This window comes from Sciurus vulgaris (genome assembly GCF_902686455.1).
Source record: "Sciurus vulgaris genome assembly, chromosome: 4".
NCBI classification, from domain to species: Eukaryota; Metazoa; Chordata; class Mammalia; order Rodentia; family Sciuridae; genus Sciurus; species Sciurus vulgaris.
In genome coordinates, this window is record NC_136464.1 from 55451224 (window position 1) to 55464681 (window position 13458).

The window sequence follows — 13458 nt, forward strand, 5'->3', positions numbered from 1 at the left end:
TGACCCTGAGGAATCTCAGCCAACCTTAACAGTAGATAGGAACAAGTTAACAAGTTTTTTTTTTTTTTTAACCACAGACTGAAAGCAGATGTGCTTAACCACTGAGTCACATCCCAGCCCTTTTCATGTTTTATTTTGAGAGAGGGTCTCACTAAATTGCTTAGGGCCTTGCTAAGTTCCTGGAACTGGTCACAAACTTGCAATCCTCACACCTCAGCCTCCCAAAGTGCTGGGATCACAGGGGTGCACCACCGCACCTGGCAGTACACAGTCTGCTAACCTGACTGTACACAGTCTGCTAACCTGACCAACTTGATCTTAAATACCTGGCAGTAAAGTTTAACCAAAACACAGTTATACATGGACATTTAAAAGGAAAGACAATGTTCTTTTAATACGACTCAAGATGTACACTTATGTCAGCTCTCCCAAAAGTAAGTAAAGTTGGAGGCTATAAAGGAAGGGTACTCATGTGGGAATGCCTGATAATCATTATCACAAAAGACTTCACCAGAGTCACAAGCTTGTCCTGAGTCAATTTGAGCCTGATCTCACATGCCTACAAATCTTTCTAACCTCCTACATAGGTGGACTTGATCTGTGTTTCTGTGTTTCACTGGAATGATTATCTAGCCCCCCCCCCCCCAATATTTATCCCTCATATTGATCTAAAAAATGTAATGTGCCACTTGGAAGCCCTAAACTAACTTTACCAAGACACCCCTAAAAGGTAGAGCTAAAGGATCCCTCCACAAACACAGAAGTAGCCAGCATGGTGGAAGACACCTGAAATCCCAGTGGCTTGGGAGGCTGAGAAGGAAGATTGCAAATTTGAGGCCAGCCACAGTAACATATTGAGGCCCTGAGCAACAGAGCAAGACCCTGTTCCAAAATAAAATGTAAAAAGGGCTGGGGATGTAGCTTAGGGATAAAGCACCTCTGGTTTCCTTAGGAAATCACCTGTTATCTGCAGGAGAATCGCAGGTCTGAAACAATGGCAATAAGAGGAACACAAGTCACCCTGAAAGTGGACTTGTCCTTCACTGATTTTGTGACATGTACTTAGGCCAGATCCCTGGAGAAAAAGAATCATTCCCTCTAACTTTTAAATCTGTAAGAACAGGTTCCAATTAGAACCAGTCAGCATGGACCAAAGTGACCTAGAGTTGTCATGACAGTGGGGACCACTGGTTTTACTGCTACTACTACTAGTATAAAATAATAAAAAGCAAACACAGAGGTAATGCTAATTGAAACAGTATTTTACAGAAATAAGATGGCGTTAGATATCTTAACTACAGCTCAAAACTACTACCATAAGGGGCTGGGGATATGGCTCAGTTGGTAGTAGTACTTGCCTTGTGTGCACAAGGCCCTGGGTTCAATCCCCAGTACTACCACCAAAAAAACCTACTACAGTCATAAAAACTGAGCTACAGGGTATTTTCAGGGGCTGGCTGATGATACTGATTGCCTTTGTGCCAACTGCAGAAAATGACATTTTGCTGTTTTGTCTACTGTCACCTTGGCATGACCCCTGCCCTGTGTATACCTCATCCAGTCACCAGCCAACCGTCACCACGGACCTCTGGACTGCTCTGATGCTAAATCCCCCTAACTACCCGTGCCCCACCTCCCTCCAACCTCACCATCTCAGCAGAAAGCAGAGAGGAGTCAACACTCAAATGCCCTAAAAGAATCTAGGAATCCAAAACCCTTGAGGCGGAATGATAAGGAACAGACGAACGTGAGAGGTGGAACCTGAGGGTAAGGGATAATTCTTTTCCTGGCCCACTGCGCTGACCCCCACATGCTTTCACTGTTGAAAAGCAATTCACCTGCAGCCCTGCCTGGCTTAAGTCCACAGGACATGTCACATTCCTCAGGGAACCACCTGTTGTCTGCTGGAGAAACCATCGATAAGAGGAACAGAAGTAGCTTGTTTTTTAACTGGTTTTGTGACTCTTACACAGACCAGATCCCAGAACTCAGGGAGATAAGGATAATTCCTCTTAATCACAAAATCTGTAAGAACAGGTTCCAATTAGAACTGATCAGCATTGGCCAGTGTGACCTAGAGGTGTCATGCACAGTGGGATCTTGAGAGCCTGATGTCATCCTGTTGTCAGTCAAAAGTCAAGACGTGAACCTGGACAGGACTCTCTGGAAACTTCCCTGGCACCCTCAATGAGGCTGGAGCAGAGGAAAGGCACTGTCCCTTTCCTCTCTGAGAGGACCCACTCTTTCCCTTGAGAGTGTCCCCTCTCCCCCTTTCCATCCCTTCTAATAAACTCACACCTGTCACCCTGAGCCATATGTCTGAAATCTCTCTGATCTGATTGCAAGCATCAGGGTTCCAAGAGGGGCCTTCCTGGTGCCTCCGTCTCTGGAAAGCCCCAGCCCCGTAACACTACCACCTACTTTATGTTTTCAGGAAGAAGCCACTTGCCCCTCTGGGGAAGGACTCCCCGCTGAGGGTCTTTCTAGGAATGGTCCCCAGTCAATGAGAGCCCTTCATCCAAGCTCATGCCCCTCTGCAGGGGCAGCACTATCTGGAGGTTGGAGAGGCCCATTCTCCTTGTTACTCAAGGGACTGGCTTTTTGGCTCAATGCTCCATCGAAAGAATTAAGGCCAGGCACAGTGGTGCAGGCCTGTAATCCCAGAGACTGAAGAGGGCATGAACTTGGGAGGATCCCAAATTCAAGGTCAGTCTGGCCAACTTAGCAAGACCCTGTGAAAAATAAAGACAGCTGATGATGTAGCTCCCTCGTACAGTGGCCCCTACCACAGCATTGTATTCAGAAGTCAGATGGGCAGAAAAAGTTTTCTGCAAAGCCAGCTTTGAGAAAGGGAGAACTTTTTGTCTCAAATCTCAATCTTCAGGTGCTCAACTTGGGGGTGAGGAAAGCTTTTATAAAAGAAGCAGCTAAGGGCTGGGGATACAGCTCAGTTGGTAGATTGCTTGCCCGTCAAGCACAAGGCCCTGGGTTCAGTCCCCTGCATCCCCCCTCCCCACCACACAAAGCAGCTACGCAGCTAGAACTACAGACATGGGACTGAAAGAAGGAACTAAACAGATGCAGATTTAGTTAGCTAGAGAACTTGTCCTCTCTGCTTCTGTGGCCTCTGTCCTCAGCACGAGGAAGTTTTCATTTCACTATGAGGAAGTTAAGACATTAAAATAATTTGGAACTTTCAAAGGGTACCGTTTCAAATCCTGCAGAAAGACGATTTATAGGAAGTTACCCTTAATTTCAGAGGGCATAATTTCTTAATTCCTGGTTCCTCTTGCTGTGGTTGAGGACTATTCGGCCAGACTGTCCCGTCTGGTGGTGAGGGCCCAGGCGTTTGGTGCAACTGCACTGTGTCCGCCTTCCCCCTCCGCCCTGCCCTGCCACCCCAGCTGCTTCACAAGTGGGACCCGCAGCATGCCCCAGTGAACTGCTGCCCCCCATCCCCACTGCAGAGCGTCTTCCCAGCCACCGCATCAGAAGATGGCAGGTGTGTGCCACACCACAGCCAGTTTTGAAGGGTTGGTGACAGCAGTTGGGGTCCTGGGGTGAGAAGGCTGAGAAGGTTCTGTTGGTGATGTCTGCTATGGCTGAGGAAGTGGGCAGTGTGGGCTTGCATGGCACATATTCCCTGTCCCTGCAGTGTCACCAATACCAAACAGTTGTGGGAAGGAGGAACAGTGTCAGAGGCTAAAGGGAACCAGGTGCTGGTGAACTTTCTGAGGAGGAGTTTACTAAGTACAGTTGGCCCTCCCAACCCATGGGTTTCATATCCATGCATTTGATCAACTGGGGATTGAAAAAAATATTCCAGAAAGTTCCAAAAAACAAAACTTGAATTTGGTATGTGTTCAGAGTACTACACTGGATACACATGAATGAAGTGATGTGTAGACATCGTGTGGGGTATTTTAAGTCATCTGGAGATGATCTGTAGCATACAGAAAGATGTGCAAATGATATGCAAGTCCTACACCATTTTATACAAGGGACTTGAGCACTGGCAGTCTTTGGTATCCACAGGGTTCCTGAAACCAGTTCCCTACAGATACTGAGGGATGACTGTGCTTTCCAAAAGTCATTTGGGGGGGGCCTGGGGATGTGGTTCAGTGGTAAAGCACTTACCTGGTGTGTGAGGGCATGAAGGCTCTGGGTTTGATCCCAAGCACTGCAAAAACAAAAACCATTTGGGCCACACATGGTGGTGCACACCCATAATCCAGTGACTTGGGAGGCTGAAGCAGGAGGATTCCAAGTTTGAGGCCAACTGGGGCAATTTAGGGAGACCCTGTCTCTAAATAAAAAGAGGTGGGATGTAGCTCAGTGGTAAAGCACGCCTGGGTTTAGTTCCTATTACTGAAAAAAACAAAGACAAAACAAACAAACAAAGCCATTTGGTTAAAAAAGAAAAATAAAACAAAGAAAAAAATTTACAAAGAAAAGAGTCAGGAGCAGGGGGCACGCCTGTAATCCCAGTGGCTGAGGAGGCTGAGTGAGGCAGGAGATCACAGGTTCAAGCCAGGCTCAGCAATTTAGCGAGGCCCTGTTTCAAAATAAACAAAAAAAAAAGGGCTTAATGGTTAAAAGCCCTTGGGTTCAATGCCCAGTACACCACCCCGCCAAAAAAAAGTAAGGAAAAAAAAAAAAAAAAAAGGAAAAAGACACCAAAAGAAAAGCCATTTGGCTGAGTGGTGACCTGGGTCAGAGTTAATTGGGAGGGCAGTGTAGATATGGCGAGTGTAGATGGCACAAGGAGCAGGCAGTGAGGGGAAGGTGAGCGGAAGCTCAGTGGCTTAGGTGCAAGTCAGGGGAGGGGACCGAGTTCCCTTAGGACGGGAGACCTGGGACATATTTATGTCCTGAAAAGGAAAGTCTGTGGGAGGCGAGACTGAGATTTAGAAAAGGAAAGGGTGATTGACAGAGTCCCAGGGGCGGGACATGGGCACCGATCAATCAAATGCACAGAAGATCAGCGCAGTCCTAGAGGTCACAGGAGCGGACTTGCAAGGGCATGTGAGGGCTGAGCTGTTAAATTCCCTAAGAGGAGAAAAGAATACAAGTCCTCACCAAGGAGGACTCTTCCTCCATGGAGACAGGGAGTGAGTAGAATAGGAACCGCACAGGAGTAAGTAAAGATGATACCCAGGGGCCTGAGAATTGCCGAGACGCACTGGGATGTAATAGAAAACCCAAGATAATGAAAACTTAAGATCTGGGGAGGCAGATTGTCTAGAGCCAGTGTGATCGTCAGGGATCCAGGCACATGTTTGGATTTATTTTTTTCTCCTGTAGTCCTAGGGATTGAACCTGGGCCTCAGGCATGCTAGGCAAAAGTTTTAGCACTGAGCTACACCCCGAGTCCTTTTCCCAAAATTTGTTCTGAGACAGGATCTCACTACATTGTCTGGGGGCAGATGGATTTTCCTGCTTCTGTCTCATGAAAAGTTGGAATTATAGGCATGCACCATCATGTCCAGCATTTCTTGAGGTGGTGTCTCTTTATGTTGCCCAGGCTGGCCTGGAATTCCTGGGCTCAAACCACCCTCCTGCTTCAGCCTCCTGAATAACTGGGACAGTCTTCTATCTTCTTGCTTTTCATCCTCAACAAAGCTTCTCCCTCTTGGTGCAGGATGGATGCTTGTGCTCCTGCCATTATGTCTGCAATCCAGGAAGCCTGAAGAGAAATGAGGTTGTAGCCAGGGCTGATATTTAGATTTAGCTGGTGCACATCAGTAGAACTTTACCAGTAGTTAAGATTATGAAACTCTTCTGGGCTGGGGATATAGCTCAGTGCTAGAGTGCCTAGCATGTACCAGGTGTGATTCCCAGCACTGGAAAAAAAAAAACAAAAACAAACAAACAAAAAAAAAAAAAAACAAATTCTAAACCAGGTGGTGAATAGCTTAGCTGCTGGTCCTCTGATGCCACCCTAGCCTCCCTGTTCTTCCCCCCTTCTCCACTCATCCTTAGGAACCACTCACTCTTCCAAGACAGCTACCTGGCTAGTTGAAGACTTCTAGGACCCTCCCCCAGTACTAGGGCCTATGTCCTGTCAGTACTGGTTGTTAAATACTTGAATATTTGCATACGATATATCCCTACTTTTTAAGAATAGTACCTGGAAGTCACAAAATGGACAAATTTTCTTTTATGTCATTGACCAGAATGAAGTCCTGTGGCTTGGATGGAGGTTAGGAAATATTGCCTTTATTCAAGGTGGTCCTGTACCAGGCTAGAAGTAGGAATTTGATTACTATCATGGTCCAGGGTGGGGGTGAAGGATATTAGGAGAGAGTAGTAGCCCCCACCACAATCCAGTGCTAAACAGGTGCTGGGGAGAACAAAGACCCGTGAGCCGGGCTGCACTGTTGACTTGCCAGCAGCCCAGGGGAATAGGAGGGGAAATCAGAGGCTGGGGATTGGTTTGATCAGAAATGATCTTGGGAGACTGCCTTAAGTGACACCTGAGGGTCCCCAGACTGCAAAAAAAGACAAAGGCAGGAATGAGAAGCTAAGGTTTTCTTTTCTTTTCTTTCTTTTTTTTTTTTTTTTTTTTTTTTTGTAACAGGACATTTACCACTGAGCCACATCCTCAGCCCTTTCTATTTTAAAATTTTGAGACAGGGTCTTGCTGAGTTGCTTAGGCCTCACTAAATTGCTGAGGCTGGTCTTGAACTCGCGACCCTCCGGCCTCAAACTCCAGAGTTGATGGGATTACAGGTGCATCTTGATAAGACAGGTCTCCGTAAGGGATGCCGGAGGGAGACAGCCCATCCTTGTTTGAGACACGCTGGGGCTGGGCTTTCAGGACACGAGGAGGCTCCAGGTGGCTGTTTGTGAGCCTGAGTGGAGCTGTGGGGCCCGGCATGCACCACTGTGGCCTGTGCTGTCCTGGCTCAGATCCTTCAGGTGTAGCAACAGTAGCAGGTGAGGCTCCTCTGGGGCCCTGGGGGAATTATGCAAAGGACCTGGCAGGCACTAACCTTGGGGCCTCAAGTGGAACTGGGACCCAGAACTGAAAAGTCATCAGGAAACCTGCCTGCAGCCTGGATCATATTTCTGAGGAAAAATAACTTTTCAGTTCCTTGAAAACTTGAGCTCACAGTGAGGTGGAGGTGGAGGGGATTTTCTTCTCTAGTTTCCATTTTCCTTTATTATATATAAAAAATTTTTTTAGCAATCATAAAGTAATGTGGACATTTGAATCTGAAAGAGTGCAAGGTGAGTGAACAGTCAGTAGCTCCCGCCTCCCACTGTTTCCCTCCTCACCCCAAAATGCCCAACTTGAGCGAGGCCTGGGCAGGGGTGGGCACCTTCCCCCGTGCAGCCCCTCTTTGCGGAGCAACAGGACTGCGGTCCCCTCTGGGAAGTCTGGCAGGCCTGAACTGGAAGATGGGACTTTGGGCTCCCACTCTGCCCCGATTTCCTGGAACCCACTTGCTGTGTGAGTTCCATGCCCACCCGCCCTGCTTCCCCTCCTACTTCAAAGCTGTTCCGGCAATGCCTTTTTTTTTTTTAAATTAAATTAAATTTTGTTGTTGTTGTTGTTGTAGATGGGCACAATACCTTTATTTATTTATTTATTTTTATGTGGTGCTGAGGATCCCACCCAGGGCCTCACACAAGCTAGGCGAGCTCTCTACCACTGAGCCGCAACCCGACCCAGCAGCAATGCTGTTGTATCCGCCGGGTTTCCTTAGTCATCCACCATTGTTCAGCATTTGGGATCCTTCCAGTTTCCATTCACTGTTATAAAGGACCCTTCTGTGAACACTTTGGATAAAATACTTCCCGGAGGGTACATGGCTGGGAACAGTATTACAGGCTAAAGGATCTGAATACTTCACAGCTCTTGTTGCCTATGCACAAATGTAACAGGGTATTTTAAGAGGATTTTACTGACTTGGTAAAATATTGTAATAATCCACTTACTACTTTTTTTTTTTTTTTTGTACCAGGGATTGAACTCAGGGGTGCTTAACCACTGAGCCACATTCCATCCCTTTTTAGATATTTTATTTAGAGACATGGTCTCTCTAACTTGGGTTACAGCCTGGCTAAGTTGCTGAGGCTGGCCTCAAACTTGTGATCCTTCTGCCTCAGCCTCCCAAACAGCTGGGATTTTAGGGATGTGTAATCACACCTGGCTCCACTTACTGTTTTTATATTCTTTATTGAAATTCTGTCCTCACAGGGTTCAGAAAGATGAGGGTGAAGGAACATATTATTCATATTATTGTAGAATTACAGGTGGGCAAATGAAGGGCAGCAAAAGTTCATCTTAAACACCCTGACATATTCCTCTACTTATGCAGGAAGGCTGTTAGAAAAGAGGCCTGGGGCTGGGCATGGTGGCCCATGCCTGTAACACCCGTGACTCAGGAGACTAAGGCAAGTTTGAGACCAGCCTCAGCAACTTAGCAAGGCCCTATCTCAAAAGGAAAAGTAAAGGACTGGGGATGTAGCTCAGTGGTAAAGTGCCCCTGGGTTCAATCCCTGGTAGCGGAAAAAGAAAAAAAGAAAAAGACTTAGTCTGGGGATGTAGGTCAGGGACAGAACATTTGCTTAGCACGTGCAGGGCCCTGATTAGTACCTCCAGTTCTCCCTGCCCCTACCACACACAAAAAATAGAAGAAAAAAAAAAATGCCTGGTTGGTTCAGGCTCTGTTATCTCTGCATCTCCATTTAAGTGACAGGGTTGCATCTGCAGGTCCCTAAACCTCCTATGAGCTTGGGGTCTTGCAGCTTTAATGGAACATAGAAAGGCTTTCCTGCTCCAGCAGCAAGGAGCTGAGGGAGGGGATTTGTCCCTGAGTCCCACCTCACTGGCATTTTGCCAGCTGTTGGAGCGCTCTGCCTCACACTTGAGTTCGGCCTGGGGAAGCCCAAAGCAGAGGCAGTCCAGAAATCTTGATCTGGCCACTGAGGCATGCAGCTGAGACCAAAGCTTGTTCCGGCTGCTTCCTATGGCTCCCCATGTACACACTTCCCTACCTGCTCTCCAGGGGAAGTGGCAGCTCTGGGTGCGGGTGGTGTGTGGTGTAGACAGAGGAGGAGAAGGGATGGTTCAGTGGCCTGTTCCTCAGAGCATACAGGTTGCAGGATGTGGGAGGAACACAGGGCTTCCCCTCCTTGGTCGAAGAAGAGATTCTGTCCCAATCTGCTGTGTGACCTTGGATAAGTGTCTCTCCAGGACTCAGCTTTCCCACTGGGATAATGAGGACAGAGACTGACTGATCTCTAAAGGCCTGCCAGAAGGGACTGAGATTGCCCTCACTCTTCTCTTGGGGTTGGCAGATGCTTGGTTCCTGGGCAGGGAGTGTCACTCCTCTGCTGAGAATTGGAGAGGGTCAGGGGCAATCCACACTTTCCCTTCTTATTCTGGAATAAGGTGAGGACTGGGAGCTGGGCAGGGTGGGGCTGCTTCCTCCTCCAGCAAGGCTGATTTTTAGCTGCATTCTCAAAATCAGGCTTTGTTTCTAGTTCCTTCTCCAGTGGCTGCATTACTTCCTGTTCTCCCCCATCTTACTCCTGAGTCCCCTTCTTTCACTTGCTCCACCTCAACAGACAAACAAGGATGGAACCTTGGGAAAGACTTCATTTAGCAGTAAAAAAAAAAAAAAAAAATCTATCTGTGGGTCATGGGGAGACCCAAAGTCTCACACGAGTGAGTATGTATATGAAATGTTAAGAGGGAAAAGCAGGGAACAGAAGACCACAGTCAAGCAAGTCTACAAACCCAGATCTGGAGACAGAGTGGGTGGAGCAGTGACTTTGAATCCTGACTGGGAGAACTTGGATAAGTCACTGACCTTCTTGATATTCTGCGAGAATAAAATTATGATCAAACAATGAAAGAGCTTTTCAAATGGAGTGGTGGGGGCATGAAGGGAAAAGGCCTTCCTGACAGATTCCAGCTGCTGCCTAGGAATAGGCACTTCCATTACCTTCTGACCGCAAGCAGTTACAACAGCAAATTACACTGTGCCCAGAGATGCCAGGTACATATCAAGAGAAGATCAGAGTCCTGTGTCATATACATTCTTGTCTTAATCGTCTATCAATCATGCACTCCCATTATACAGCACCTGTCCTTTCTCCATTTCAATAGAAGTTTCCTGAAAAGAAATTTTTACCGCTTTTTACTGCTTGCCCACTTAAGCTCCCACTTTCTCAGTCTCCTTTGGAACACTGATTCAGACATATCTGAACCTGTGTCCCCCAAATTGCAATGCCTAAAATCCCAAATAAATCCCCGTTCCTTCTGCAGTTTCTGAGTTTGAATTGATTGGCAGAGACTGTGTGAGTGGGGGGGCGAGTCTGACTCTTGGAAACGTAACTGTAAGAACTTGGATAAGCAGTTAATCTGTTTGCTATTGATTCTCATCTGTAAAATGGGACCTCACAGGAAAAAATGTAGGCAGATAGGCAGTGTCCTGGGTCCAAAAAGCTGTGGCTCCATCAGCAAGCTGGAAAAGGCAAAGGCTAAAGAACACACCACTAAACTGGGTTAAATGTGCACTGTACTTTTCTGTACATAAAAGTAGTAAAGTTATGTTAGGGGACGCGTTTGTACCTCTGTGGTGGAGCGCTTGCCCAGCATGTGAGAGCCCCTGACTTTGATTACGGGAAGGGTATGGGCTTGGGTGGGTATGCTGCATACAGTGTATGACAACTAACCTTAATCAATCGTTGGGGCTTTTCTTTTACAACTGCCCCCTTCCCTTCCTCCTCCACCTCTGGCCCTTGCCTCTCCTCCTCTTCCACCATGCACTCCTCCCCCGCCCCCGCCCCCGCCCCCGCCCCCGCTTCATCCATTCCTTCCCTTCCCTTCCCGCAGGCGCCCTGCGCCTCGCTGAGTCAGGCTGCGCCTGGCCGAGGCGGAGCTTGCGCCTGCGCACTGCGCAGCGTCGGGGTGGGGAGCCGGTTTATATCCGCGCGGTCAGCTGACGCTCCGCATTGCAGACTGCGGAGTCAAGCGGCGCCATGTACGCGGTCCTGTTCGTGGCCAGCCTCCTGGGCACTGGTAAGCCTGGAGCCTCAGCCTGGGGACAGGGTCCCCCGCAATGCCTGCTCTCCCGGGAGTGGACCGTCCGGGGCTCGCTCCTCCGCTCCCCAGCTCCGGGCTGGCGAGGAGCGCGCACTGCGCAGGCGCCTGCCTGGGCCGGTACCTGCTGGGGCAGCTCCCGAGGCTGTGAAGGAGTCTGGGTGGGGGCGAGAGGGCGAGGCGGGAGGGGCGGGGAAGTAGTGTCTCCCTCGGGGCTCCTGTGGGTGCCTGCGCAGCTGGGGCCGCTGCGGGCCTCTCCTTAGGCTGCGCTTCCTGCTGTAGGGTGGGTCTTACAGGGTGGCCCCTCCCGCAGCAGTGTTGTGCCTGCGCTGGGCGCGCGTGATCCACATGGACTCGATCCCTATTCTGCAGGACTCAACATTGTCCTTGGCCTTGCCCCAGTTTATATGGGCTTTGAAATTACAGGAAGCACATTGTCATCCACGTTGATGTCTATCTTTGCGTCTGCATTCACTCTGGGTTCCCCATCTTGAAGGCTATACAGGGGGTTTTGTGGTCTCCACTGTTTTGAGATGGAGTCCTTATTTCACCACCTTTAAAATGTCTTCTATGGCCATTGACCACTTTTAGTAATGGCCTTTGGTTTGGGGAAGATGTTAGCATGTGAGAAGTTGTGAGAAGTTGTGCATAGAGACTGTTGTACCTGTTTATTGTCCCAAAATAGTATTCAAGTTTGTAAAATCACTGCAGGTTATGAAGGCAGCCCCTGGGAATCAGCTACACTTTTTATGGTATTAGGAAGGACTCCGCTGCTCACCCTTTATCACTGACTCTTCTTTTTATTTCATAACTCTTGCCTTCACGTCTTTACCTAATTTAAGTCATCATGGTAAAGAGAAATGCTTAAGGTGACTATGAAATTCTAGTTTATTGGGTGTGGTGGCCCATACCTGGAATCCCAGCTGCTCCAGAGGTGGAGGCAGAGCAAGTTCGTGGCCAGCCTGGACAATTTATCTTTTGGTACTGGGGATTGAACCCAGGAGCACTTAACCACTAAACCTCATGCCCAGTCCTTTTAAATATTTTATTTAGACACAGGGTCTTGCTGAGTTGCTTAGGGCCGCGCTAAGTTCCTGAGGCTGACTTTGGACCTGCAATTCTCCTGCCTCTGCCTCCTGAGCCACTGTGATTACAGGCCTGCATCACCACACCCAATGCTCAGACTGGGTAATTTAGCAAGACTTTGTCTCAGAAGAAAAAATAAAAAAGGCTGGAGGTGAAACTCAGTGGCAGAGTTCTTGCCTAGCCTGTGGGAAACCTTCATTTGATCCCCAGTATCACATTTAAAAAAAGAGAAAGGCAGAAGAAGAAATTCTGTAGTTTGTTTGGGAGCCAGATTTTAATCTCTGTACAAAGGATCTCAAGTCTGAGTGTTTTCAGGTCACATCCTGAAGGACCAGAAAATAAACTTGATCTTCAGCTTCCCCAACCTCTGTTTCTATTTCTTGGTAACTGTATAATTTAGGAGCTGGTTTCTATTCTAACCATCATTCAGCCACTCAGATTTTAATAAATAATAATAAAGTGGATGACAGGCGCTGGAAAACTAAAGAAATAAATTTAATTATGGATTAGCATGTGTGAGATGTTTTCCTCACAGTAGCTTTCAGCAACTCTGAAGACTGTCTTGGCCTTATACCAGGCTCTTAAATTTGTTTTATTTGTAGACTATCAAAGCTGATCTTGCTTATAAAGAAAGATGTTGGGTTTTATAGCTACTGAAGATTTATTTCTCAATGAGGCTTATATAGCTGTTACTCTATGGTCTGTATAGTTAGTAAACTAATGTTAGTCTCTAAATATTTCTTTTATTTTTACAGTATTAACATCATTGTTCCTGTTTGCATTGAACCACTTCATGAGGCCCCTGAGAATTCTGATTCCCTGAGATCAGCCAAAAGGGACTTGTTTCTTTGGAAATGTGAAGTTCATTTCTAATATATGTGGGAATGTCTAACCAGCTTATGTGGTTAATTAAGGGACTCTTACCTGAGCACTTGGGTAAATGGGGAGTGTATTGTAATGGCCTTGGCCTGGCCTTGCTGTCCGGCTCTTAGGATTGTGCCAAGGTCACACTTGATAGCACAGTGTAGAAAGCTGGCTTGCCTCCACAACTCTGTCCCATTATGGCTTTCTGGAAATGTTAATTCCAAAATCTCTAAAAACATTGAGACTGAGTGAAGGCGCATGGTGACTGCCATTGTGTGCTCCCTGGGAGTTTCACCATGGCACTACTGTAGGACTGGAATTGAGCCCAGGGTCTTGTGCATGCAAGGCGAGCACTCTGCTAACTGAGCTATCTCCCCAACCCTCCGAGTGCTGTTTTGACTCTGGAAAGGCTTGTGTTTTTTTCAGTGATGTCCTAGGTAGCTGGGGGT

The 13458-nt window shown here is 47.6% G+C and overlaps 1 protein-coding gene across 2 annotated transcripts in view; it reads left to right on the forward strand.

Moving 5' to 3' along the window:
* The first annotated feature begins 10904 nt into the window (after positions 1 to 10904).
* Positions 10905 to 13458, forward strand: part of PSAP (prosaposin) — a 32516-nt gene continuing 29962 nt past the window's right edge. For both annotated transcript variants that reach the window (XM_079137082.1, XM_079137083.1), the window contains exon 1: positions 10905 to 11038. In XM_079137082.1, coding sequence (XP_078993208.1) covers positions 10999 to 11038 — 40 coding nt within the window. In that variant the 5' untranslated portion in view covers positions 10905 to 10998. The remainder of the gene's footprint in view (positions 11039 to 13458) is intronic.